Below are 27,617 nucleotides of genomic sequence, written 5' to 3'. Positions count from 1 at the left end.
TATTTTTGTCTATTTTTCATTTACTGCCACAGAATTCTGTCTGTGATTGCATCACCCTTTTCTCTGCTTGACTGCAGAAGGTGCGATTGCATCACCTTCTCTCAGTCTTCACTGGTCTTGACAAGACAAAGTAACTGAAAATTTTGCTACCGGTGTTTCTGCCTCTTCTTCCTGACAACAGGAACTATTGTACAACACTGAAGTACCTTTTGTCATGCTGGAAAAACAAATAAAAATTAATCTCCTATTTTGTTTTCTTCTCGACAGAAAATTTTCTTTGTTAACACTAATTTGTCTCTCATCTCAATACTTTTGAAGGTGGTGTTCTACTAATGGATTTCTTTTTTAATGTTGATATGTTAAGATGGAAATAATATTTAAACAGAAGACAAAGCATGGTTTTTTGATAGACATATTTGTGTCCTTGGATAGCAACTACTTTAAAAAAATCTTTAAATATCTGTTGTCAAGTTTACTAAATGCTTTCTATGATGAATTCTTCATATGCAAAGGACAAGCTGAGCTTATAAAATCTTGGAGTAGATATATCTTTTTTCCATGTTGTGTAGTTAAAAACAACATTCTCAGTGTCTAGTTAAAGCTAACATTGCTTAACCTAACATGTAACTTTGTCTCTACTAAATCTTTTTGTCTGGGTGAGTTCTGAGCACTGAAACTCTTTCTCAGGAAGGCACTGTACAGCTCTCAGCTCTGCCACTTTTTTATTCAACCGTTCTACAGGATTCTTACGTGCCATTTGAAAAGGTCTGATAGCGTTCCTAATGCACTCCCTACAGAAATCTTTAGTCTTACCAAGAGATCCAAAGACTCCTTTTGAGCCTGTTCTTCCATCCCTCTCGGACATACAGAGGACATGATGTCTCTCAGCCCTGAAATACTGACTTCTATTCCTTGTAAAGCTGTCGCTGCTTGCTGCTGAGTCAGCTGGAGGGACTATTAGTCAGGGAGTTCAAGAGCTCCTTTCCCTGGCTCCTTGGGGACTGCCTGTGTGTGGTCTGCACGGTGCCTGCAGTCCTGTCCTGCATCACGAACTGAGATACGCGGATTCCCCCTCGTGGCTGCATACTGCAGCTCTCCTTATTCAAACCACTTGGAAAATGGGCAGGGTTACCTGTTTTGCAGGTTTTTCGAAAGTGTATCCCTTGTAAACTGTACCCAAGAATGAGAAACTGCATTTTAAAATGTTTTCTTTTACTCAGTCTTTCAGGCTGTCCGCGAGCAAAGAAAAGTGGAATCAGGATAGCACAAAGCAAGGAAGACAAAGAAGACCAAGAGCCAATTAGGTGAGAACAAATATTGTAAAAGGGCCTTCATGTGCTTTATAAATTCATACATACCTTCAGGGTTTTTATTAAGTGTTATTGTGTGATAGTTATCCAAGAGCCAAAGGCCACGCTGATTTCTATGAATGGACCGCAAGTCAAGGATCTGTGCTGATCTTTATGGCAAAGGACGCAATGTTCAGCCAAGGATGCCATTCTCTATAATTTAGTAAAAGTTTTAAATATGTTTTTCACATGAAATGAACAAAATTACCTAGATCTTTAGCTCCCAAAAAAACCCTTAAATGTGTTTGCATACTAAAGACAAACCATTCATGCTAAATAAAGTAGTTACAGGAATAGAGAAATGAGTATTTGTATGAGATTGCTGCAACAAATCTGTCTGTTAATGCAGTTTGCAAGAGGAACAAATGCCTGCCTGTAGGTCTTAATTTCTTTTTACAAGGTTCTTTGACATCAGTGACCACTGAAGTCTGTGTATTTAGTGACTGCTTAGACCATTCAGGACTGGATCCTCGGCAGAGAGTTGCAGCCATATTTTAGTGTAGGACAAACAACGAAGTAACTGGCCTTGTTTTGACATGTGTTATGTAGTAGTGTACTGAAAAAAACATTGTTTTCCTCACACATTTCACTTTGAAGATTCTAACCTGTTCCTTCTAACCCTGGTTATTTGTTTTTTAGAAGTATACAGGGCAAATGTATGGGGGAATTCCCAAGTAAGGAAAACCATCAGATGAATACGAACTGCCTTCATTGATCTCTCTAGGCTGTAGCACTAGTTTGTTATAATCTCGCCTATTCAGAGAGTGGTGAAAGGTGCTCAGCATTTCTGATGAGGTGCTATGATCACTTCATGCCTAACTGTTTATACCTAGCATTTGCAGGACTTCAGACAAGTCTTCTTTAGATTCCATACACATAAATAAAATGTACCAAGGATTATACTAAGTAGGATTTTATGCTTATAGAGTTTTTATGGGCAATTTCCCTGCTGAGCAGAGCTCAGTAGCCAACATTTCAATTCCAGCGTGGTATTTACTGTAATGAACACCTGCAATTCAAATAGGTATCTCACTCCTTTTGCTGCTATTGCACAATATCAACAGCTGTGACTTCGTCTGCTGGCTAGCCTCCTTACAGTTTATCAAAGAACATAGTTTTTTCATAGTAGTAACGTTCTGCTTGTAATTTTACCTGCTACAGGGTATCTTGACTATTTTTAAGACCACAATGCGTGATTGTTCTTTTCTTTTCATGTCGGGTTTATTTTGACTTTATTGTAGAGGCTACCAGGTATATGATGGCAAGACAATAAAGTTTATCTCATCTATCTGCTATCCAGATGTCCAGTTCCTGGTTGTGATGGTCAGGGTCATATAACTGGAAAATACGCGTCCCATCGCAGTGCATCAGGGTGTCCTCTAGCTGCCAAAAGGCAAAAGGATGGGTACCTAAATGGCTCACAGTTCTCTTGGAAGTCAGTGAAAACGGAAGGAATGTCATGTCCAACCCCAGGATGTGATGGCTCAGGACATGTCAGTGGTAGTTTTCTTACTCATCGTAGGTGAGTAACTGGATTATATTTTTCACTTATGCTTATTATTTAAATTAGATTAGCAAAATTTGAAATACAGCTTTTTGTCATGGCATTTCTCTCTTCCTTTTGAATTCCATTATTACTTTGAAAAATAATCTTCCTACATATATTTGTAGATAACTGGACATCAAGATGCACAATTGTTTTTTAATGCAAGTCCTTGTAGATAGAGACCTGAATCCAAATCTATAGTACACAGAAAATTTTAGGGAAAAAAGTGTGTATGACAATACTATAAGTCTGCTACTGCTTTATTGAGTGCCTCTGGACAAATTACCTTAGGATAGACTTTGTAATAAACATCTGAATTCCCTTGATTTTCAGAGATGTCAAACACATTAATTCCAAACATCAGAGCATGGAACTAAAGAATTTAAGGAACCAGTTCCTTAAATGAAGTACTTTTATTCATTTGGTAATGAAAATGTTTGCTCAAAACAATAAATGTAGAATACAACAGATTAACTCAAAATAATGGATTACAGATATATGACAAAATAAATACAAAGCCCAATTTTTCATAAACTTAGCAAAATAAGAGAACTTCAGCAATGATATTTTCCATCGCTTTTAAAAGATTAAGGAAGAGAAAGTGGCCAGTCTACTAGAGATAAATCTTGCTGCCATTTTAGATATTAGGTCATGAGGAAGCCAGGGTGTTCTTAGAGCTTTGGGTGGAAATTTCAGCCTGGACATGATTATAATGCCAGAGCAAATTTCTTATTTTATAATACTAATATAAAACTCTATTACTTCAAGTATGTCAAGCCAATGTGCCTAATTTCTCACCCTTCTCCAGGCAGACCTCAGCTGAACCTCTGTACCTTTAGTTAACTAAACTAACCTGATCTTGCTTTGTACTCAGTTCTAGATGTAGAGGTGAAAAGTGTAATTCTTCCTTCTCTTGCCTGTAACTATTATTTCCTTTGATTCTTTCTTTGACACTCCTTTCTAGCTGAACTCAAAAGCCTTACCTGAAACCTCTAACTGTAACCTAAGCCTAACTGCAACCTCTCTAGACTTCGTGCACATAGTTCTTATTTATTGTTTAGGTTCAGAGTTGTTTTTCTACTCTGTGTTTGTATGGTACCTACCACGAAGGGATTCTGGCTCATGACCTGAAGTGCTACCTAAATGGTCAAATGTATTACATAGCCTGCAGCTCCCATAGGATTTAGGGAGCAGCAGATGGAAAAGCCCCAACCATTTGTGCCGATGTCCAAATGTGGATTTAAGTTTCTGACTTTCAGTAAAATATCAGTATTGGTGTTCATATCCAAGTTTAGCTTTCTTCATAATGGTGTAACATTTATTTAACTCACAGAGATCTGTCATTAAAATTTTGCAATTATTTTACCTTTAGTGGAAAGGTACAATATAATTACTGAGAGATTGCTTTCAAGGAGTATTTACATAGTATTTACATTTTCAAGGAGAAGATTCTTGCAACAAGAATAACTGACTTCTAAAAGAAACACACTGATACTAAATATAATTGTTCTTCAGAATTAAAGGGCAAATGGTACTTGAAGGGTTTGTGGTTTGTTTTTTTTTTTCTATAGGAATGTTTTCCTGAAAAAAACCCAATAAAATTCAATTTTTTTAAAATTTTTTTTTTTGCAATAGAGAAACCTAAATATGACGTTGTCCTGGTTTTCAGGTTTCCATTTATGCACATACTAGCCATGTGCTTCCTTGAGTACCATTATCTTAAGCAGAAACTGAGACATGTAAAAGGCTTACCTTGTAAGACCAGTTTTGGGGCAAAAAGGTCCATTGTTAAGAGGAGAGCACTAGATGAAAGTTTGCTTAAAAAGACTCACTGAAGTAGACTGAGCTTACTTAATTATCTTCATGTAACAAAGTGCTGATATTCCAAGTTGTGTGAGCAAGTTTAGCCATTTCTTGAAGCGTCTAAGCTATAGCAACATTGACAACAAGCCATATTATTTTAAATATATGATTAATTCTTGTAGAATTCTTAAGATGCTGTTAAAAGTGCTTAGTTAATTTTCTCACACAAATAAAAGGGCTTGGAGCTGTTTTAGATGCCTTAGGATAAGTTACATGGCCTCCAGCTGTTGCTCAGAAAGGTAGGTCCAGTGCCATATTTATCAGCCTTAGAGATATGTCTTCTCAAACGGCATTTCATACCTGTATATGGAAAACTGAATTGAACTCTGCACAGAGGGTTCAACTTCAGAGCAATTCACCTACCTTAAGAATCTGCTTGTAGGTGAACAAGATGCATTTACTTTTCTTTCGGTGAATGGAGTCTATGGGTCCTGGAGAGTTGTTCACCTCACTCAGTGAAGTAGACACCTGCCTTTAATCAGAGTTGTATCCTAAATGTCACTGAGTGTGTCAATGGGGAGTGGGATTCCCCTGCCCACGAATAGGTACTTTATACCATTTGAAGTGTTCATAGGGCGTGCAAGGTGGACGTACTGGGTTGGTAAAAGTGACTGAAGATTTGTGAGAAACTCCCGTTCTTTGATTATGGCAGCTGAGAGCTGACCATGGCTCACAGGGGATCTGGATGGGTGCTGGTCTTGGTAAACGAATGGGCCTCAGAGCTCCATGGCCGCTTTGACACATAGTTCCCATGCAGACATTTAAACCTAGGTGTCCTAATCTGGAGTTCAGTCCCACCTAAACCACAGACTAAGAATTTCCTCACCTAAGGATGAAATATTCCCTCACTTTTAGTGTATCCATTTCATTAGGCTGTGGTCTCATCTTCTACTTCTGACAACATTTTGCTGTACAGCTGTGGCTGTAAATCTCAAACTCCGCCTTCTGAAACGAAGCAGTGCTGTGACAGCTGCACACTGAGACCAGGCTGATGTACAGTGTTTTGCAGGCATAGATGTGTTCAGCATGTGTGGGGAGAAAGCAGGGCTAAGACCATTAACTGAGTCAGTAAAAGCTCCTTGGGAGGTAGTAGTTAAAAGTCTTAATTTTTGTCAGGATGGATTGCTTTTCTCCTAATAGGTTATTTTTCTTCCCCAGTACAAGTATTTTTCTATCAGCAGACTTCTCAAAGCACATGTATTAATTGCAGGTGTAGTTATCCTTAATGTGTTATTTGAGATTTTTATATTCTGCTGTATGCCATTATCCACGCAGCTGTACTATGGGAACTGGAACAACAGACTGCCTTGTGAGAATGATGCCAACTGTTGAATTTATTTATATATATATATATGAGAGAAGTTTTTGAGGCAAAGATTTCTTAGAGCTGCTGTTGCACTTTGTACACATAGTGTCATTCCACTGATATCAATGGACCCTGGAAATGATTCACAAGGGCTGGCAAATCAGCCTTTAATTAGTTAAAAACCTGCTCTAACCGGTATCACATAGCCTGGAATTTAAATTTATGTGTATTTGTTTGTACATGCTTCTGAAGCAGAAATAAGTAGTCAGTGGAAAAAGTCACATATTTCAGTAAATTTGAATCCTACCCTATGAACAAAGGCACCAGCAGAGGCTTCTGTTTTTTTAATATTTGCCATGCCTGTCTGCAGAAATTTCTATGGATAGTTTTATTTCGTCAAGGAGTTTGCACAGGAAAGAATAGCAACAGAGGGTTATCAGTAGGGACTTGAAGCATAGGATTAAGAGTACTGTGCTTCAAAAAGGCGCCTGTGCTAGCAGGAGAGGCCAGTGTGAAATTAGGTGACCTATCAGCAATATGAAAATGAATTGGAAGCCATGTAAGCATGGAGTCAATAGATAGGTAAATGACATAGGTTATAATGAAATGTAAATTAGTTATTGTATTACAGCTTTCCAGTTTGGTTCCTGAACAGGCCCTTACATCCCCATATTTAATTTAAGAAAATTTTTCTGGATGGCATGATTTCCAATACTGTAATCTGGGGGAACTCAGAATATGGTTGGATTTAGCAGCCCTGCTCCTTAGCACAGGAGGGGAAATGTGCTTGGGCTGACTTTAGTGGAAATTACATGCAGAAATGCCTTTTCAGATCTAAAACAGATCTTGCTCCCATCTCCTGCCCATTTTTATTTAAATCAGTGTTCACCCATTTCAAACACAGTAATGTGGCTTTTAAATTCCCTTTACTATGGAGAACTGTTGCTGTTTAATCCCGGTAGGGAGCTCAGCCCTGCACAGCTGCTTGCTTGCTCACTCCCAGCAGAATGGGGGAGAGAATCTGAAGGGTGAAAGTGAGAAAACTCGTGGGTTGAGACAAAGACAGTTTAATAAGCAAAGCAAGAGCCACACACACAAGCAAAGCAAAACAAAGAATTAATTCACTACTTCCCACCAGCAGGAAGGCGTGCAGCCATCCCCAGGAAAGTAGGGCTCCATCACGTGTAACAGTGACTTAGAAAGACAAACACTGTATCTCTGAATGCCCCCCCTTCCTCCTTCTTCCCCCTATGACGTCATATGGTCTGGGATATCCCTGGGGTCAGTTGGGGTCAGCTGTCCCGGCTGTGCCCCCTCCCAGCTCCTTGTGCACCCCCAGCCTGCTCACTGGTGGGGCGGGGTGAGGTGAGGAGCAGCAAAGTCCTTGCCTCTGTGCAAGCCTGCTCAGCAGTAACAAACGCATCCCTGGGTTATCAACACTTTTCAGCACAAATCCAAAACATAGCCCCATACTAGCTACTGTGAAGGAAATTAACTCTATCCCAGCCAAAACCAGTACAAAATCACATGCTAGTAGAGCTATAATATACAAGAGATGATCAAATTGTACCCCATTTACAAACTAATGCTAAATAAGGATGAAAATGTACAGAAGGGGAGTTTTTCTTTAGTGTACTCTACCCTTGCTGAGGACAATGGGTCTCCAAGATCTGTAAACAAGTTTATAGAATAATTTTGTATTTGGGCAGCAAGGGCATGCTACTGTGTTTGCAAAATGTCTAGTGTGCTGGGAGGAAGTAATAAGTAATGGACATCATGCAGTGCCTTTTCCCTTCTGAAGGGATGTATGTAGAAATTGTGAGGTGGTTATGGGAAACGTTTACCTATGACAGTTATGGTCTATCGACTTCACGCACAGGAAGGTTTAGTTGATGGTAAGGCTGTCAGAAAGCCGGCAGAAAGATAATAGCAGCACACTCAGATCAGCCATTGCCCCATACGTATGTCCTGAGGTGAAGGAGCACTGCCGGTGGTGTTTCTCCTAAATGTTCTAGGTTGGTCACAGCTCTGAGCTGCACAGCTGCATTGCTAAGCTTGGGAACAGGCAAAGATGAAAAGACAAAAAGATTAAAGCTCAAGACAGGAGCTGCCCTCTGCAGCTTCTTGCTAGAAGCAGGCAGATACTGACACTCACACAGATCCTCAGAGAACCTCTGAGCTCCCAAACACTGAAAGCATTCAGGACATGTCAAATGTGAGGGAAGGAGGATGGAGATAGAGATTTTCATGTGCAGATCCTTTTTCTCATGAAATAGGCTTTGCTAGAAATAGATATTGTATAAAAAAACCTGTGTCATCGACCTCAGCTCCTGAAGGAAAGGTTTGCAAGTGCCACCTACAGTCAAACCTCCTGGTGCTCAGGGCTGCAGCTTGAGCCTGTGTCCATGAGTGCCAAAGGGGCAGCAGGTCTATAATCCAGATGCTTTGATGTGCATCTAGCATGTGATCTGCAAACATATGCGAGTGGCTGCAAATATGCTCCTAAATTACTGTAGAGCTTTCAATCTTCGTTTACGTAAAGCCACATCCTCTCTTAGCATCAGCATTTTTCAGCTTCAGCTCCTAAAAACGTAAAAATACATAGCATTAGTTCAGTGAATGAGTCTTTTGGAAATAAGCTATATGGTTAAAAAGGGCATAGGGAGGCTTTGTATTATTCTGATTATTTTTTTTTTTTTTTTACATAGGCTGGCAAGCTCTGTTATTTGAGCAAAATCAGTGCTGCAGAGTCTTGGACTGAAGTAGCCTTTGTGTTGACGTAGTGTTGTATGAGGCCTATAGTTAAGACAGCAGGACTTACATTACACTAAGTTGTCTGAATTCTAAATGCCAGCTAGTCCTTTTGGTTCGTGGATAAATGAATGTGCCCAGAATTTTGATGGAGGTAATCAGTTCCTAGCAGGTGTTGGCCTTTTGGCAGGATAGGAAGCTTAGTTGAAATAAAGCCTGAATTTTAAAAAAATAATAATATCAGATATTTGCAAATAAATGTAGAGAGAAAACTGAGAAGCATTATTAAACAACTGAAAATATAATGTTGTTATATCAGATCTGAGATTCCATATATGCATATATATATATATATCCGGTGCAGCATTCACTGTGGACTAATGCAATTTAAATATATCAGAAGGTGCATACTAATACTGTGGTTCAGTGATGTTAACCACAGTGCAAAAATGAGATATGTCATGATAAAATACCTTGTGTAAAAAACAACAAAAAGCAATTCACAGAATCACAGAATACCAGGCTGGAAGGGACCTCAAGGATCTCTGATCCAACCTGTCTTGGCACAAGCATGGTCTAGACAAGATGGCCCAGCACCCTGTCCAGACAAACCTCAAAAGTGTCTAGTGCTAGGGAATCTACCACTTCCCTGGGGAGATTATTCCAATGGCTGATTGTTCTCATTGTGCAAAACTTTCCTCTTGTGTCCAGTTGGAATCTTCTCAGGAGTAACTTGTGCCCATTACCCCTCATCTTTCCCTTGTGACTCCTTGTAAAAAGGAAGTCTCCATCATCTTTGTAGCCACCCTTTAAATACTGGAACATGATGATAAGGTCTCCCCTAAGCCTTTCCTCATGTGGTTTCCCAGCCCTTTGATCATCTTTGTGGGCCTTCTCTGGACCTTCTCCAGCCTCTCCACATATTTTTTGCATTGCAGGGACCAAAACTGAACAGGGTATTCAAGTGTGGCCTGATAAGCACTAAGTAGAATGGGATAATGAGTTCTTTATCATTGCTGGTGATGCCCTTGTTGATGCAGCCCAGCATCCTGTTGGCTTTCTTTGCTGCTGCAGCGCACTGTTCACCCATATTGACCTTGTTGTCCCCCACGACCCCTAGGTCCCTTTTCCACAGAGCTGCCCCACATCCAGGTAGATCCCAGCCTGCGCTGTGCTCCTGAATTATGTTTTCCCAGGTGCAAGACCATACATTTTTCTTTGTTGAACTTCATAAGGTTCTTTCTAGCTCACTCTTCCAGCCTATCCAGGTCTTCCTGCAAGGTGGCTCTCCCTTCCAAAGTGTCCACTTCCCCACTCAGGTTTGGTATCATCAATAAGCTTCATCAGGGTCGGCTTGATGCCATCATCCCGATCTCTTATGGATGTTAAACAGCATTTGGCCTAATATCAGTCCCTGGAGGACACCACATGTGACTGGTTACCAGTTTGAAAAGGGGCTATTTACTGCCACCCTCTGGGTGCTGCCTGCCAGCCAGCACCCCACCCACCACACGGACCACTTGTCTAGGCTGTTACACATCACCTTCTCTAGGAGGAGGCTGTGGGAAACTGTGTCAGAAACCTTGGAGAAATCCAGGTAGACAATATCCACCACTCTCCCCACATCAGCAAGCAAGTTACTTTGTTGTAGAAGACAATCAGTTTTGTCAAGCACGATCTGCCCTTGGTGAATCTGTGCTGGCTTTTCCCAATCACATACTTCATTTGACTTGTGACAGCCCCAGGAGGATTTGTTCCATAACTTTCTCAGAGACTAAAGTAAGACTCATGGGCCTACAATTTCCTGCATTGTCCTTTAAGCCCTTCTTGTAGATGGGGGTGACATTAGCTCTCTTCCAGTCTTCTGGGACGTGCCCCAGTTGCCGCAACTTCTCAAAGATTATGGAGTGGCCTCACAATGACATCAGACGGATCTTTTAACACCCTCAGGTGGACATTGTCAGGGCCCATCAGTTTCTAGGGGTCAAGCTTCTGTAATGGTTCACACGCCAACCTATCCTTCACTGACGGTGGGTCTGTGGCTGAATCAACCTGGATTTTTGTTCCCAAGGCCAGGGGCTCAACAGTGCTGCTGAAGGCAGAGGTGAAGAAAGGTTTGAGAATTTCTGCCTTTTCAGCATTGTTGGTGACTGATTCACCTCTCCTGTTTAACAGTGGGCCAGTATTTTCCTTCTGTTTCTGCTTGTTGTTTACATAGCTGAACAACCCTTTCTTGTAGTTATTGACATCTCTGTCCAATTTCAATTTGAGCTGAGCTTCTGCTTTTCTAATGCACCTCTGCATGCCCTGGCAATGCCTTTGTAGTTCTCAACAGGTATTCATCTGCTTTTCCATGTCTGGTACGCTTCTCTCTCTGTTTTAAGCTGACTGAGAAACTTGCAGTTAAGCCAGTTGTGAGCATCCTTTAAAACACAAAGAATCCAAACTGCCAGATGAATTCTCAAGATGCTCTAAACTTCCAAAATACCATGTTTGTGATGAATTTGTGTCCAGCAATTATATCTGTAGGGAACCAAAGGTTAAAAAGCACTTTTGAAAGGTATTCCTATGCTACGTTGAAAATAACGTTGAAAATGATAAAAACTTTGCAGGGAGGAAATGTTTCTTGTTCTTCCATTTATGTATTTATAAAACATAAATATTATCAAACTCCACATTTGTAAGAAGCTTTTAATATGCAACTCATTAAATTATTTGATAGCATCTATTTCTAGGCAGGTCTCCTGTCAAGTCAGCTTTTGTCCTTTGTTTCATTTGTTGCTACACTAAGTTGACGGAGTGCCACTTCTGAGTCAAAATTAATTCACTCTTAATTCTCATTGTTTCACTTTTTCCCTGGTAGGTTTTTTTAAGTTGCTTAGGGTATTTGTTTGTTTTTCATCTGCCTGTCCCCTCCCTACCATTGACTTATTTTGATGTTTCCCACCTCTTTTTTTTTTTTCTTACAAGCTCTATGTCACTATTCAGCAGGAGAAAGTCATACAATGTAAAGGGTATAGAAAAACAAACCAAACTCACTGCATTTAACAGTAATTACAACTGACAATAATGTGTCATCATGGTGACATTGCTGAAAGATGACAGTCATGCAAATGTGCTGACATTTCCAAGAAGGCAAAGAGAGAAACATGACATTAAAATGTAATAATGATATACATAAAAAAAGAAAAATATTGAACGGGAATCTGTGAGGTGGATCCTGCAGAACAAAGGAATTTTTTACATAGGAATTTTGTGTTGACCCATAAGCTCAAGGGAGAAGGTTCTTTCTAAATTGCTTTTCAATACCTTCCTGTTCCCATCCTCCTCCTCCTCCTCTCCTGCTGCATCTGTGCTGGCACTCTTCCCTTCTCTGTCCCCATGGCTCCTGTTTGGTCTTTCTTCCTACTTCTGTGCTTCTCAGTCCTGAGCATTTGAGGGAGCTGGCCCTCAGGTAGCTTCTCCTGAGCACTGGGAGAACAGGACAGGTGGTCTCACTGGTGTTGCTTCCAGCAAGCAGCCCTCTGCTCTGGCCCCTGCAGCCACACAAAGTATCTGGAGGCTCTGGCAGCCAAACACTAACTCTTGTTAGTTACTGAGCATGTCCTAGTGACAGTCTGTCAGAGGTATATGATTCTGCCAAATCTACATTTGCTTTCATGAGGACAGCAGAATGCCTCTCTAAACTCAGAGCAGTACCCCATGAAATGTCAAGTTTTGCTCCAATTCACAATTAGAGAAATTCACTGAATCATTTGGGGATGTTCCCCCCCCCACCATCACTGCTTCCAGTACGTTCAAAACAAGATATATGGACAAAACAGTAGTATACAAGTATATTCTGAGGAATGGAAATTTTTTTCCTATGACGTTTGGAGAAAAACTGAGCCTGGCCAGACACCTACCATGGAAGATTTCAGTCAGATCAGTTAAAATTTGGCAAAAGTCTGAAGTGACTAAATGCAGAGCCTGGTTGATGTAAAGAATTAGGCCTTTTGACTGTGGGTAGTTTTGCCAGCTTTTTTCATTACGAGCTGGAAAGATGGAGTAGCATTTTAATCAGATGTATAGTCTATTAAACTGGAAGGCTCCTAACAGAGAGCTAATCTAAAAGGACTTAAGAGGTTTACTTACCTTGGGAAAGTCAAGAAGAAAATAATATGAAATTCATATTAGAAAAAGCAGACTGCACAATATAAAGAAGAAAAATCATTTTGCTGAGCAGACCTGACAAATGCCAGCAGACGGTAATTTGTACAGATGCTTGCAATGTGACATCTCCTTGATTTCAGACACTTAGCAGAAGCTCTCTGATTATAATCCTGTTTGTCCTCATTCCAGACATAGCCCATAAAAAAGCAGAGATGACTGGATGGCTTTTCAGATTTCAGGTGGGACAAATTTTCCACTTGTACCTTTTTCTCTCTGCTGTCTATACAAGTGCCTGGAGAAACTGTGCTTCATTTTAAGTGCCTAAGTGAGCTGGACTTGGTCACTAGATAGATCACTTGAAATATGGAATGGCCTAAGAGCACTAATCAGGGGTATGTAGCTAGAGATACCCCTTACCTATTTATACACAGGGAAGTCTCCGCCTGTTTTCTCCTTCACAGTACATGCCCTATTCAACTGACCAGTAAATCCACTGGTCTTCAGGTCATCTGTCCTGTTGTATGCAGTCATGGGACATGGGAGAGGCTGATAAACTGCAGTAGCTAGCCCCCAGCTCCTGGGACACTCAGTGGTGCCCCATGAAGTGCACACTGCTTCCCTGTAACCTAGTGCTAGGGCCACCTGTAAACCGTGTGATGTGCTGCAGTGCTTCCCCGGTCACCGAAGAATAAATGAGAGATTTTTGGACAGTCGTTGCATCATTGAGCAAGAGCCAAACCTCTTTCCCTGTTCAGGGATGATACAGGTCAAAGCTCATTAGCGCACGTGAGAAGCCCACCCACAGAGCCTCTGTGCTGACTAAGCAACTTCAATTAACAAAACGTGATGTAAATTTGCCACAGGACTACTGTGCCCAGATGAAGGGCAACTTTGGCAGAGCTCTTACAGTTCCAGCATTTCAAAATTCATTAATTGTTTTTCTGGTGTATGCTTATGCCTCAGGGGAATTCCTTTCAAACTGAGTCTGTTCTCAGCGCCTTTTCTCTCAGTTTGGCAATGTTTACAGTTCTGCATAATTTGTATTTTTGTTTTTTCTTACCTGATGCTTGTTTTATTCTTTTGTTATGAGGGATGGGCATAATTAACCTATAACACTATTTTACCTTTTGAATCTCAAATAAAAACCAAATACCCTCTCGTCTTCTGGGTATCATAGCACTTTGTATTGTTATCCATTTGGTGCTTGACCAACCAGATTTTAATGCTACTATTAACCTTCCTCCTGTAAAATAAGGAAGTAGTTCTTTCCTGAAAGCCTTTGTGAAACAGTGATCAGATATCATTAAAATAATTTTGAAAAGCTTACGTTTTGTTTTAATCATAATGACTATATTTGTTTTATGGCCACTAGGGTAGTGTTTTCATTTTTCTTAGTTCTGGAACCAATACGAAGGTTCATCTAAACAGAATAAAATCTCAGCTACTTTCCTCAGCAGCTTTGGAAAGCAACTTGGATTAGGAGCTACCACTTTCCACGTTAGATCAAGCTTTTAGTCTTTTTAGCTTAGATTCCCCTCTTGATTGAAAATTTAAGTGAAAGTTCTTAATCACCAACATTCACCTGTGAGTTGTAAGTGCACAACAACAACAAAAGCTTTAGCCAGGGAACAAGACCTAAAAAAGGCCATATTAATCAGAATTGTTCTTTTCCAGTGAAAAATTCTGAAATTGAGCTGAACAGACAATTTTTTCCAACACTGCACAAAGGCAGTCAGGGTTGTGTGGCCAGTGGGGAGGAGAAGAGATTCCTCTATGAGTTGCAGCATTCTCCATGCAAACAATACTAGCTTGTTCGCAAAACCTCTCTCCTGGATTCCCTTTACTTCACAGCTCAGTAAGAAGCTGGGGAAAAGCCAATCACTGTTGAATGTAAATAAAAATGAGTGCTGGGCTAGGGAGGGGTGCTTTTATCTCTGCTGGAGTTGTCCATAGAGTGTTTCATCCTTGAGGTGTTTAGCAGAATTTACTCATGGGAATAAGCAGATCACTAAAGCTGATACCTTTCAACATAGAAAAAATGAGTGGTTCATGGATTTAATATTAAACCAAGGAAAGGGCTACTTTGATCACTAAGTGTGATCTCTTAACTTGAACTTCAAACATTACCAAATAGTTCAAGAGCTTAGTCAAAAAAAGTAAGGTTTCATCCATTAACAAAATAAAACAGTAGTTTTGACTGTGATCTGTATTACCCTGAATTTCAGAAGGATTTATGTCTGGGGCTTGTTTTGGATCTATCTCTAGTTAAAATAGTTCCCTTGAATGTGACTTGTTTCTTCCTCTAGTCTATGGACAACGTTATTTTTAATAAACAGGAAAAGTGTTTCATTTTCTTAACTTCTTGAAAAATTCCTGTCATAGTGAACCTATAAACATCTTACAGTGTTTATAAAGTCAGCCCTCAGGATGCTTTATGGGTACTCCAGGTTGAGGCTCTGGTTTCTTTACATCCTGTTCTTTCCTTCTTTGTAAACTTCAGTACTTCACATGCCAAATACAAAAGTTGCATTTTATTTGACCTCTGTCTTCTCCTTTCCCACATCCCTACTTCACTGTTTGGAAAATGTTTTCTTCACTTGACAAGCCAAGTACAATTCCTTCAGCTTCAAGAGGGACCAGACTGCATCTGTCTGCTGAGGCAAAAAATGTATTTAAAAAGAGCACGGCTAGAACCCAGATAACTAGAATCAGTCACCCAGGCAATTGTACCAATTGATAAATGATCCTCCACTCTGATGGCCTCTCTTGTTTGCATCCCTGAAAACAGTGCAATTGCATTCTTGAAGGAGTTCAGGATTTTAGCCCACATTTATTTGTTTTTAAACTAAATTTCTTGGTAAAGTTGCACTAAACACTAGCTAGATATCCCTTTCAAACTTTTTTCCCCACTAATTTCCCTTTTATTTTGGGACCAATTTCACCTTATTTTCTAAGTCCGCTGAATAAATGTCAAGGCATGGGTTGGAGTAACGTCACCATCCTAAACAAGTCTAAACAAGAAAGAATATTCACATCATGATGCAACCACCATATACTCTTTATCCTAATTTGTGCATATCTAGTCTTTCTGCATACCTTCTAGATGGTTGTGTTTCTGTTAATCACTACACTTCAGGGCAGTTAGGGTAAGATGTAGGTGTACATATGGATGGACCTTATTTTGCAGAGTTTATACAGCTGCTAGCACTTCACCTCTGCATGCCTCCATTTATAAAGTCTTCCTGTAAAAACAAGCCTGTTTCATGCAGGTTGAACTTGCAAGGCGTAAAACGATCACCCCTTCTACCTGTCAGTCCTACAGGTGTATAGTGTGTAGAAATGTCTGTTGCATGGGCAGTACCATGCCCTGCAAAGCAAAGCTGCATGATCGGTCCCACCTCTCTGTTTATCACCCATGCCCAGCTAAAGCGTTTCCAATATCAATGGTGTGTTATGATCTCAGAAGTCTCCAGCCAAGCAGCAAAAATTAAGACCTTGAACTCACAGCTGCTGCTGACTCAGGAACTCTGAGGAAGCCAGGAGTTGGGTATTTGCTTCTCACAGCCCCACCAAAATGCTGCTGCTTCAAGCCCTGTGGCATCCACAATTTGACAGAGATAAATGATGGCTCAGTATGTTTATACTGTATTTACTACAGCAGTACCCCAGCAATGTTAGAAAGCCTTATTAATTTTGTATTATGGAAAGAATACTCAACTGTATTTATATTTTCTTTTGCACAGTTTCTCATGTGTATGAGAATAATGGCAGTGGCAAGTGAGATAACTGTGATGAATTCTGCTAGTTCTTTCCTGGAATGAACAGGCTGGAGAATTCCATATTTGTGTAAAAGTCGGTATAAAGTTTGTTAAAACACAAGAAATAAACCAAAGCAGGATCACACACTAATTCCTCTTGTAACAGAAAACCTTTGACAGGCATCAACTGTAAAAGCTTTAAACTTGATGTGAGGATAAGTATTATCCATACCAAAACTACTATCTAGCATGTTTCTCTTGGTCTTGTTTTGATTTTTTTGGAGATGTTTAAAGCATGCTTTGTTTAACTCTTAATGCACTGAAATGGCTTTCACTTGTACTCTTGTTTGCCAGTCATGGGTAGACAAAATCTCAAGAGATTTGAGACAAATAAAGTCATATCTACTCCTTTTTGTCTTCTGTCTCCTTCTACCCCTGAGTCTTCTAGAAATCTCGAGCCACTCCCAGTCTCACTCAGATCTCAATTCAAGCTTTTTGGTTAACTTTGCGCCTCCATGAGGATCAGCCCTTGTATAGCAGTCCACTTCTGGTGCGATGCTGACTTAGTCCTGTTTTTCATCTTACCTTTCCATATATCCTGCCCAATTTTGGTTGTTTGTAACTTAGAGAAAGAGCAGTTACCTTCAGGAGAATTAAACATAGTCAAGAAGATAGAAGGGAAGAGGTAGAATTTCCTTGCAGAGTAGAAGCTTATCCTAAAAGCCCTAATTTGCTTCTTAATTATTTAAAGTATTTTAGGTAACTTAATTAAGAATAGAGCTGAGCAAATAGGATGCATATTGCTATCTTTGTCTTATTAATTTATGAAGATTTTAGCCAAGTTAAATAAGATGTAGTAGAACTCAATTCTCTGTTCTAGATTAGTATCTACATCATCAAAATTTTAAGTGGCTGCCTCAGAAAAGTCAGCTAATCCACAATATACAACTAATAAAGAGGCAGATTTGCTGGTAAAGACCTGTAGAGGAAATTGAAGGTGTGCTCTGGCTTTGACATCTTCTCATGTTGAATTTCGTACCTCTGGGAGTTTTGAATGCTCTCTTAAATTGTGTAAAGACACAAGGAAAGATAGGACTTTCTGTTCGTGCATGGCCTCTTCTAAGGACAGACCCATAGCAAGCTAAAGGTAGTCATAGTGGGACGTGATGCATATATTAAAGCCATGAGTGTAAGGGTCAGGAAAGCAAAAAGAGGTCTGTGATTTGGGCATGCAGTTGCATGGAAAGAAAGCCCTGTTGGCTGAAGCCCTCCTCTGTCTGTGCATATTGTATTAGATACCAGTGGGTAAGAAAAAACTAATCTGGCTACAGGATGTGGAAGCCTTCTGCATCCTCACCAGCAGGCCCAAAAACAGGCAGCCCTTTGCCTTTCCCCTCACTAAGTCATGACTCACCTTGGTGCCTTCCAGAGGAAGGTAGACCATCCATGCAGAATGACTCTCCAACGTTCCTGCAGCAAGAATAGGGAAAGGGACCCAGATCTTTTTGTTTCCAGTTTATTTAGGCAGAGGGCATCTGATGCCAGTGTGCCTGAACTGCACCAGAGGTATAAGTGTCTACCCTTGCAATATATATCTTTCCAATGGAGACAGCATGGGCCAGAGACAGTTGCTATTAGGCAGCTAGAACGTGGCCACCCTGTTTTGTAGAGTAGGAAAGCTGGGCAGTGTGAATATGGGAACTTGTACCTGAGGCCTCAGGGTGAGAGCATGATTTGGAGCACGATGAATACACTAGTAGAGAGGTCACCTTTCAGACAAGCTGAGAATATATCTACAGGTTTAGGCAGTCCTGAAAACTAGGTGTATGTAATCGTGGTCTGGGAATAAGATTGGGATTTTGGCACTGAAGTTTGGGTGTAGGCACTCCGAGACACCTAATGCTTCTGAACTCACTTTTTTTTTTTGTTTCATTACTCTTCTGCACTTTCAAGTGCACGGTTCTAGCATCCAGGTTTCTTGTTTAGGGTTTGAATGCCATACTTATGGGCTGTTTGAGGGATAATTTTATTTTGAGGGATTCCCTAGGTTGTCATCAAACAAGACTTTTAGAGAGGCAAAGGCTGCAAACCAAGATGAGAATAAACTAACACAGTTCTTGTAACACCCAGTGACGCTAACTCCTGAAAAAGACTGAGGGCCAAATATGAGGAAATTCATTAAATCAACTGAAAGGATACAAAAATTAAGTCAATTAAATGGTGCAGAAACTTGGCATATACTATTCCAGTGTTTTTTTCCCCAAAATGGCTAAGCCTCTCCTCCTTAATTTTCCTCAAGGCTCCCTTTGGGACTCAAGAGGACAGTTGATTACAGTCACACAGTGAGTCCATAGCAGAGCTTGGAACAATAGTTTGGCAACCTACCACCTAGACTACAGTGAAAAGCTACTGGATGGTGCTATTTCTTGATGCTACTAGTACTGCTCTATTATATATCTTCTCAGTAACAGTATAAAATATTGAACAGTGATTCTTTTGCTCAGAAAGGGAAATTTTTTTAGATATTTTTCTGGGAAAAGTTTCCCCTTTTGGATGGGTGCACTTGATAATAGTAGCCCAGGATTTTCAGAGACACATTTTAATAATTAAACATTATATTTAAATGAGTAGGTCTTTTTTTAAATAAATGCTTTTAAACAAAGATACCACATTCCTCAGAAACATGTTCCACATTACAGAGAGATTATTTGAGTGTTAGCTTTGAATTTGATTTATACAAAAAAAATAAAGCTCCCTTTTGGATCTGAAGAGGAAATATAAATGTGACTGTGGGCAATGAGAAGTACATGACGTTACTCAGTTTCAATGGCTATGAAACCTTACATGTTGAAGCAATAGGGAACCATTTAAGAAGTTTCCAAATTCCTTTCACTGCTAAAGCTTGCTCAAAGTAAGACTATAGTTTTCCATTGTTAAATTAGATTGAATGTGTATTTTCTCTTACCTGTGATAGTAAAACTACATAAAGATGTGATTTTGAAAAGGGGTATAGTTTGGTGTATAAAATTATTTATAAAATAGTGAGCACTGTCTGATGGTTGTTTTTATTTTTACAAAAAGACCCGCTAAGAATCCATTTGCTATCAAACTGTTTTGTGTGGTGTAATTAAAAAGCTTAATATTTTGGCAACATAGGAGACCTGAGTCTACATCCGTAAGTGTAACAAGCAGACATTATAAGAGATATATAGCCCTCATCAAGGCAAGGTCATTTTTATGGGAATGACTTCTCTTGGGCTTCAACAAAAAGCCAACACATACTTATTTTAAGAAACAATTTAGAAAAGGGCAATTTAGCCAGCTCAGGAGGTGATCATAGAATCATAGAACCATAGGGTGGTTTGGGCTGGACGGGACCTTAAAGATCACCTAGTTCCAACACCCCTGCCAAAGGAACACCCTTCCACTAGGCCAGGTGTCTCAAAGCCACATCCAACCTGTCCTGGAACACTTCCAGGGATGGGGCATATGATATTCACAAAGAAAATCATAGTTTATAAGAGCTACTCATTTGCATGTGAGAGGTAGCTCATGTCCCCTTCTCTCAGCATTCAGTTCCATGTTTGAACATATGAATTAATTTTAGGGTGGAAGTTCAGAGTGGGAACATGTAAACTCAAAGGGAAGTATTTACACAGTAACTGTTTTTAAAATAAAACTTGTTAATAAGAGCATTGTGTTTTTAGAAAATGGGACCGTTGTTCCCAGGCTTATAATTTTACAAGATATATCTGACTTTTATATTAGCTTTTTATCCAAAAAGAATTTGGAAGAAAGAATAAAACCATGAAATCGCTACTGGTAAGTACTTCTTTTTCAGACTAACATACTCATTCAGTGCTGGGCAGTGAAGATAAACTTCAATACTGTTTTTATTACAGGTTTGGATTACAGATTTATTTTCAATGACCTATCAAAATTAACAAGCTCCTTACTGTTCACAGTTTATCAGGATGCCCCAGAGCTACTTCAGCAATGAAGAAAGCAAAGCTGTCTGGAGAACAAATGCTAACAATAAAGCAGCGGGCCAGTAATGGTAAATTTTTAATCATTGCCTTTTTTAATGTTACTTCTTTGTAAACTAAAGTTATCATTGCTCTATAGGCTTTTTTTCGTACATGTGTATATCTTCTTTGTATACATAGTGGATTTACTGTCAGTAGACATAAAACTGGGGTTTCAGCTGTGGAAATCTGAGCCAGCAGTGGAGTGATCAGACTGGTCTGAGTTATGGCTACATAAATCAAAAACTCTAATATATTTCAAAGTAGAACATACCATTATAATTTTCTGGTTCACATCTCATTTGTCAAAGGTGGATAGTTGGTCTTACATTGTTGCAGGATTCAGAAGAGAAAAAGGTTTGGTTTCTGAAGTGTTAAGTCGTCATGAGCTGTGGCTCTGTAACCTCTGGCAGATGTAGATGGGCTTGTGCCATTTTGTCTCCAATAATCTGCAAACCTTCCTGCAAACCCTGAGTTGCAGGGAAGATGATGAAAGTAGCTTGGATGAAAGTCAGGATAGTGCCCTCATAGCTGAAGTGCAATAAAAGCAAAATGTAGGTGCTTCAGTTCAAATGAGTAATGCACAAAAGGCTTGTCTTCGGGGTCCTGAGTTTTCTTGGAAAACTTTATGTAGTCACTTAGCCTGTGACTGTGCGTGCCTTCTCATCTGCTGGTGTTGACTGTTTTTGAGAGCCGCAGAGCATTTCGAAACAGTGCAGGAGGCATTTCAGCCCACACTGCCAGCGCAGCTGGAGAAAGCACTGGCTGTCTTTGTTCAATAGCTAGTAAGCAAGGGGTGGAAGATCTGGATATAATTTTCTCTACAACTGGGAAGTACTGAAAACTGTATCTGCCATGCTTGGGAAGAATGCCTTGAGGAGCGGTATATGGGTATTTTGGGTATTCCGGGGAACACACAGCATCCTTCCTATTAGAGTCAGGCACTGTGAAAAGGTATGCAAGGTTCATACTACATTAAGAAGAAGAGACTGGGAACACCAGTTTAGCTTTAGGAGTTCAGACTTCTATTTGCGAGAAAACAAGTCTATCTCTTCTCAGGATTATTTTATACTTTGTTATAGTAACTAAAAAGATAAATAAATAAAACCTATACAGTTTATTCCTGTCTGAATCCTGAAAAATGCAGGTACCTTTAAAATTCTGTTCTCTAAATGTTTCTGCAATAAAAACTCGGAAGTCATGTCCATTTTGCAAATTATTCCGTATGTCATTATTTAATACCCTTCTGAACCATGAAATTATTAAAAGCAACAGCAGAATCACAATATATCCTGGTACATCAACAAAATTTCACTGTGTTGGGAAAAAAATCTTCTGAATTAGTTACAAATGATTTTGACAATGCTGTAATATCAAGAGATTGGCATGTTAATATATTTTATTTTCCTTCAATAGATCTGTAAGTGGTCAGTCTTTCAAATAATTTACATATGACAGTAGAGTAGAATTTTTTTGCTGCAGGTGCATTTAGTATAATATAAAGTTAAATCAGTACATACAAAGAAAAAGGTGTGTCTTACTGATCCTCTAGGCATTTCGAACACTCTTGCTGGAAAATTACTGCAATTTTTAAAAGAAAAGTAGTGGAAAATACATTGGTTTAACTTCAAAAGAAAAGTTGAGGAATGATTCCTTTTTCTTTTTTACTGTAATACTTTTACCTTAAATAAATTTATTTTCAAATATGGAAATAATTAATTCTCTGAACTCTGATTTAATTATTTTAACACCCCTTTTATTTTTACATCACACAGGTATAGAAAATGATGAAGAAATTAAACAGTTAGATGAAGAAATCAAAGAACTAAATGAATCCAACTCCCAGATGGAAGCTGATATGATTAAACTCAGAACTCAGGTAACAGTTTTATGAAGCCCTAAATTCAGGTGCTTTTTCTAGATGACTAATTAAAGGAAATACAGGAAATATATGTTTCTTGCATATTAAGATTTCTATCTCTGATTTGCCATTTATAAAATCAGAAAACAATATCCATTATTCAATTTACACATCAGTTACCAATCAGTTTACAGTCAGTTACCAAAAATAATAACAATAAAAAAAGGCTTAATAAAATATATTCTTTAAAATAATTGCAAAAGCATGACCTGTCATGGTCAGCTTTGTATTTTCACTTGATAAGGCTATGCCTTTCTAATAGCAGTTAAAATATTGTGTGACATCATGGTTATCAACATAAGTTACAAGGTGAAGGAAGGAGTCCAGGTGAACAGCATGGCTTTTGCCAGGTCTGTCTTACAGAGGAAATTTAGATGGGGAAGTGAATACCTGTTACACTTCATCATGTGGTAGACTAAGTGCAGCCCTTGGCAGCAGGAGTGGTTCCACAGATCCAGCTTAATGCCTTTTAGGTTCCACATAAATCTTTTGGGGGGGAGGGGGAGAGGGAAAGCCTAACATTAGACCATTATTTAAAACCTCATTATTCAGCAGTGCTAAAACTGGATGGAAAAAGCAAAGGAAGGAAAATAATTGAATTCTTTCCCTAGCATTTTCCAGTGTCCAGCATAGCTTCTGGTGCTTTTTCCTTCACATGATTTAAGCACAGTCACCAACAGTGAGATTTACCACAGTTCTCAAGATTTATCACCCTTTAATCCCATGGTCATAATCATGCAATTGATCTTGATGGAAACAGAGTAAACTGTTCCTTGTTACTTCTTTGCTGCTTGTGGAGAAGAGCACCATGTTCCTTCTCCTCCTCCTCCTCTTGCATGCTCATAAATAGAAGGCAGGATCTGCCTTTTCAACTTGGGGTTTCTTTTACTTCTAAACCTTAGCCAAATTAATATTGAAACCTCACATGAATTTCATGCCTGTGTTCAGGGTTCTACTGTCATTATTCAGCCTTTATAGGATTTGACTTTTGTTTTACACAGTTTTCTGATATGACTAAATATAGCTGTAGGGTATTGAGGAGAAAATCTGCAAGAATGTAAAGCAAGAAGAATAATGACAGGAAAATTATGTGTATTTATGTTGGAGGAATTTGGTCCTAAGTTTTGAATCTGGTGGCTTACAATATGCCTTACGTTCTCTTTTGCTTAATACAGTGCTGTAGGTGCTATTCACACACAGACTGATGTAGCTGAGATTTTAAAAAATGTAAAGCAGTTTGGTTGTTATGTGTACATTAGGTAAATGCTCCAGTTGTCAACAACTTTCTGCATTTTTAATCTTATTTTTGGCCAGATGAATAAAAAATAGTAATAAAAAAAAGTTATGATAGCACTATCACATATACATAAAAGTGTATTGAGTTTCAAAGATTTAGCTGGGAATTTTGCAGCAAGTTTTAATCCGAAATGAGTACAGAAACCACACCTCAGTGGTCTTAGTTCCAGCTTTCATATCAGACTAGTGCCTTTGTATATTCTTAGAAATCAGATTAGGTACTATGTGGGATCACTGCATATTCTTGGTAAAAAAATGTCAGCTGATGATTTCACCATCAAATTGAAAGGATTATTTTCACACCTTCATGCAGCAGATTTAGAAAAAGTGTAGAATGACTGCCAATGATATATACTGTCATGAAAATAATTAATAGGATTCTAGAACATAGAACTACAAGAGACCAAGAAATACTGTTTTGTCAACCAGTCGTCTTCCCTTCCTACTTCCCAGCTCTTCCTAAGCCAATCCTGACAGATACTTGTCTAACCTGTTCTTTACTTCCTACAGTAGAGATTCCACAGTCTCTGGGCAGTCTGGTCTAATACTTACCTGTTCTTACCGAACTAGCTACTGATGCCTAGCAGAATATCCCAGCTGAGTCAAACTTCACAAAAATTCAGAGACCTCGGTTTTTAATTCATACACTCTCCTGAAGACAAGCAATTTTCATTTCCAACATGTAGGGAATTATATTGTAGTAATTATCAAAGTCAACAGTTCCTTTTATTTGCAACAGTAGAATTATATTGAACATAAAAAAATGTTTGCTGATAAACCTTTTGAAGATCATTGTGCAAGCTAGATTTCAGTAAGACTTCACAGGTGGGAAACACATAATGGGAAAATAGTGAAAGTTCTGTGAAGTTGCAACAGTCTTGTTAAATAAGGATTTGCATCCTTATTTGTAAAACGCCCTTTTGAAAGTTACTTCTATAAACTAATGGGCTGTATTTCCATAAGCAGACTGAAACTTTAGGTCCAGAATGAAACTTGAAACGTCTACCTACCAGATGGTGCCAACAATTTCCTAAAACTTACTCACCCATGGTCAAGTTAATGCTAACTTAAGAACCTTTTGCCCTTCTGCCTGCTATTACTGCACAAACCTCCAGTCTTGCCATCAGCATTTGAATTGTATCAATTCTTCCCACAGTTCACTGTCTATACCAGTGTAGAAATGGATAAAGATTATTTTGATAATTCAAAACCTTATGTTCTTTGGCATTTTTTCCACTTCTCTGACACCTTTTTTTCACCCTCTTGACAATCCATATTTTAACCTACACACACACAAAAGCACACTGTACACTTCATAACAGATGTTAACGGTTGTCATGCAATGTGGAAAGTAAGGATACATCTACAGAGGAAAGTGTAGACAGGTATGAGCGAGCTCTGCATGGGCTCTTGACGAGGTGGACATAACCCAGCGCTCATCTGAAATCCTTATAGCTTCATTAGCACAGTGCTCTGCACAAGCTCGGGTAAGTTGCCCCTCAGCAATGCTTTTTAGTTCAAGCAAGGCACCATGCAAGGTCAGACCTAACTTGTGTCTGGTCACCAGGGAACACAGGCAGAGCATACTCTCAGTTGTCTTCACCTGTACATGTAGTCATGCCCGAGAGACCCACTCTCCTGGCTACGTGTAAATTTTCTTCAGTTCCTTCAGTTTTGCAAGTCACTGTATGTATTAGAAAACTTACATTGCAGTAACGTGCAGTTGTTCAGCTTTCAAAAGCAGCCCTGTGAATTTGCATAGAACCAAATTATACTTACAGAGAGCTAAACACTGGCAGCAAGGAGCTGTGCATGCTTAACTGAGTAGATGTATATATATACACACATCAGAAAATACAAGAAATAAATGACTTGCTGCAGAATGTCCCTAAGGTAGGCTCCTAGGAGTAGAAGTGTTTAACCACATAGGTGAACTTGCAGAACTAAGGTCCTTCTCAATGCCTTTGAACTCAAGAAGAAAATCTCTAAAGCACTGGAGTCAAATCCAAGTTCATTCATTATTACCAATGCTAAAGAGACAAGCTGTTAAAGTCATACAATGTGCAATAGGAATAAGAAACTCTTAACAATGGGAATAATTGCAGGTTCAAGCAAAACCTTTTTAAGCCATTTTCTCCTTTCCCTGCCTGGTTTTTCTGTTATCTGTCCCTTCAGAGAGTGCATGCTTTATAACAGCTTGCCTTATATTACATTGTACACAAATTTGTCCATTTTAGATTACTACAATGGAGAGCAACCTGAAGACGATAGAAGAGGAGAACAAAGTAATTGAACAGCAAAATGAGTCTCTTCTTCATGAATTGGCCAATTTAAGCCAGTCTTTAATTCATAGTCTAGCTAATATCCAGCTGCCACATATGGTAAGTGATTGAGAGCACAAGTTAAGGAATTTGGCGATCTTCAGTTCACTTCATACAATAGATGTCTTTTTTTATGTTTATGTTTCATCAACCAGTTGGATATTTGTGGTAACAACACTGAAACCATAAAGATACATTTAACTGCTAACAAAGACATGGAGGGCCTGTTCCAGTGTATCCTGTAAAATTAAGTAAGAACTAAATAGGCATTTAAAATATTATAAAAAATGGTGGCAATATGCCTTGATAATATGTTATGCTTAAATGAATATACGATTAAGAAAATAAAAGTTGTATATGAACTACTATTTAATATCTCGTAGGAACCAATCAATGAACAAAATTTTGATGCTTACGTGACCACTTTGACGGACATGTATACAAATCAAGATCGTTATCAGAGTCCAGAAAATAAAGCCCTACTGGAAAATATAAAGCAGGCTGTGAGAGGAATTCAGGTCTGAACAGCTGCTATAGTGGTGAAAGTCTTGCTTAAAAAAAGGATGCCTCTTGTTTTTTGCTGCTGTAATTTACCAGAAAGTGTTATATATTTATTTCTGTTTGGAACAGTGTTATGCTTACAAGACTTCATAATGATTTTATGTCTTGCTTTAAAGATAGTAACTGCAGAATAGTTTTTTGAATACATTCACATTTTGTACGTTTTCATATAAGCTGACATAGTGTGATATGCCATGTAATGTTTATAGCTGCTAATGTATGCACATTTTTGGGGTATATATATTTCTGAAGAGGTAAGCTGATCAAAATAAATAGAGTGTAAATTCTTTTTAATGCTTTAGTGATTAAATGTTTTAGTATTTTGAACTGAAATGGACAAAAAAAACAAACAGCTTTGAATGACAATGTTGCGGTCTGCAGCCACTTTTTAAACACTATCATTTTGCCTCATGTTGGAGGATTTTATGGGATTTAAGAAATACATTTTGTGTGCATATTGTTTCATAGCAAGAATTGGTTGCAAAAATGCTTTATTTTTGAACAATGCTTGAAAATATTATGTGACTTTTGGTTTTGGAGGATGGTGTGTGGTGGGGGCAATAAAATGAGGTTTTTTGAATTCCAAGAAAATGGCATGGATTAGATGTAAGATACAAAATGGGTAATTTATTGTAAGACAACATCAAGCCATGGAAACTTGACAGAAGATTCAAAGCAGCTTAAACAGCACTTTTTAATTAACTTCTAAGCATTACATGGTATGAATATGGGAACTTCCATTATGAAAGAACTATATCAGAGGTGGAC

The 27,617-nt window shown here is 38.9% G+C and overlaps 1 protein-coding gene across 18 annotated transcripts in view; it reads left to right on the top strand.

Annotated features, from left to right (window-relative positions):
- Positions 1-27,617, top strand: part of MYT1L (myelin transcription factor 1 like) — a 331,228-nt gene that overhangs the window by 300,393 nt on the left and 3,218 nt on the right. For 14 of the 18 annotated variants that reach the window (XM_080387780.1, XM_080387781.1, XM_080387779.1 and 11 more), the window contains 6 exons: positions 1,221-1,304; positions 2,650-2,871; positions 20,691-20,782; positions 22,526-22,635; positions 26,205-26,348; positions 26,672-27,617. The exon at positions 26,672-27,617 is cut by the window's right edge and continues 3,218 nt beyond it. In XM_080387780.1, coding sequence (XP_080243906.1) covers positions 1,221-1,304; positions 2,650-2,871; positions 20,691-20,782; positions 22,526-22,635; positions 26,205-26,348; positions 26,672-26,812 — 793 coding nt within the window. In that variant the 3' untranslated portion in view covers positions 26,813-27,617. Of the gene's footprint in view, positions 1-77; positions 1,166-1,220; positions 1,305-2,649; positions 2,872-20,690; positions 20,783-22,525; positions 22,636-26,204; positions 26,349-26,671 lie in introns of those variants that run through there. The other 4 variants (XM_080387782.1, XM_080387791.1, XM_080387788.1 and 1 more) reach the window with 2 other exon arrangements.

The sequence above is a fragment of the Falco punctatus genome, assembly GCF_963210335.1.
Source record: "Falco punctatus genome assembly, chromosome: 5".
Classification (NCBI taxonomy): domain Eukaryota; kingdom Metazoa; phylum Chordata; class Aves; order Falconiformes; family Falconidae; genus Falco; species Falco punctatus.
Note: the sequence above shows the minus strand (reverse complement) of the source record. Positions and strands in the feature narration are given on the sequence as shown.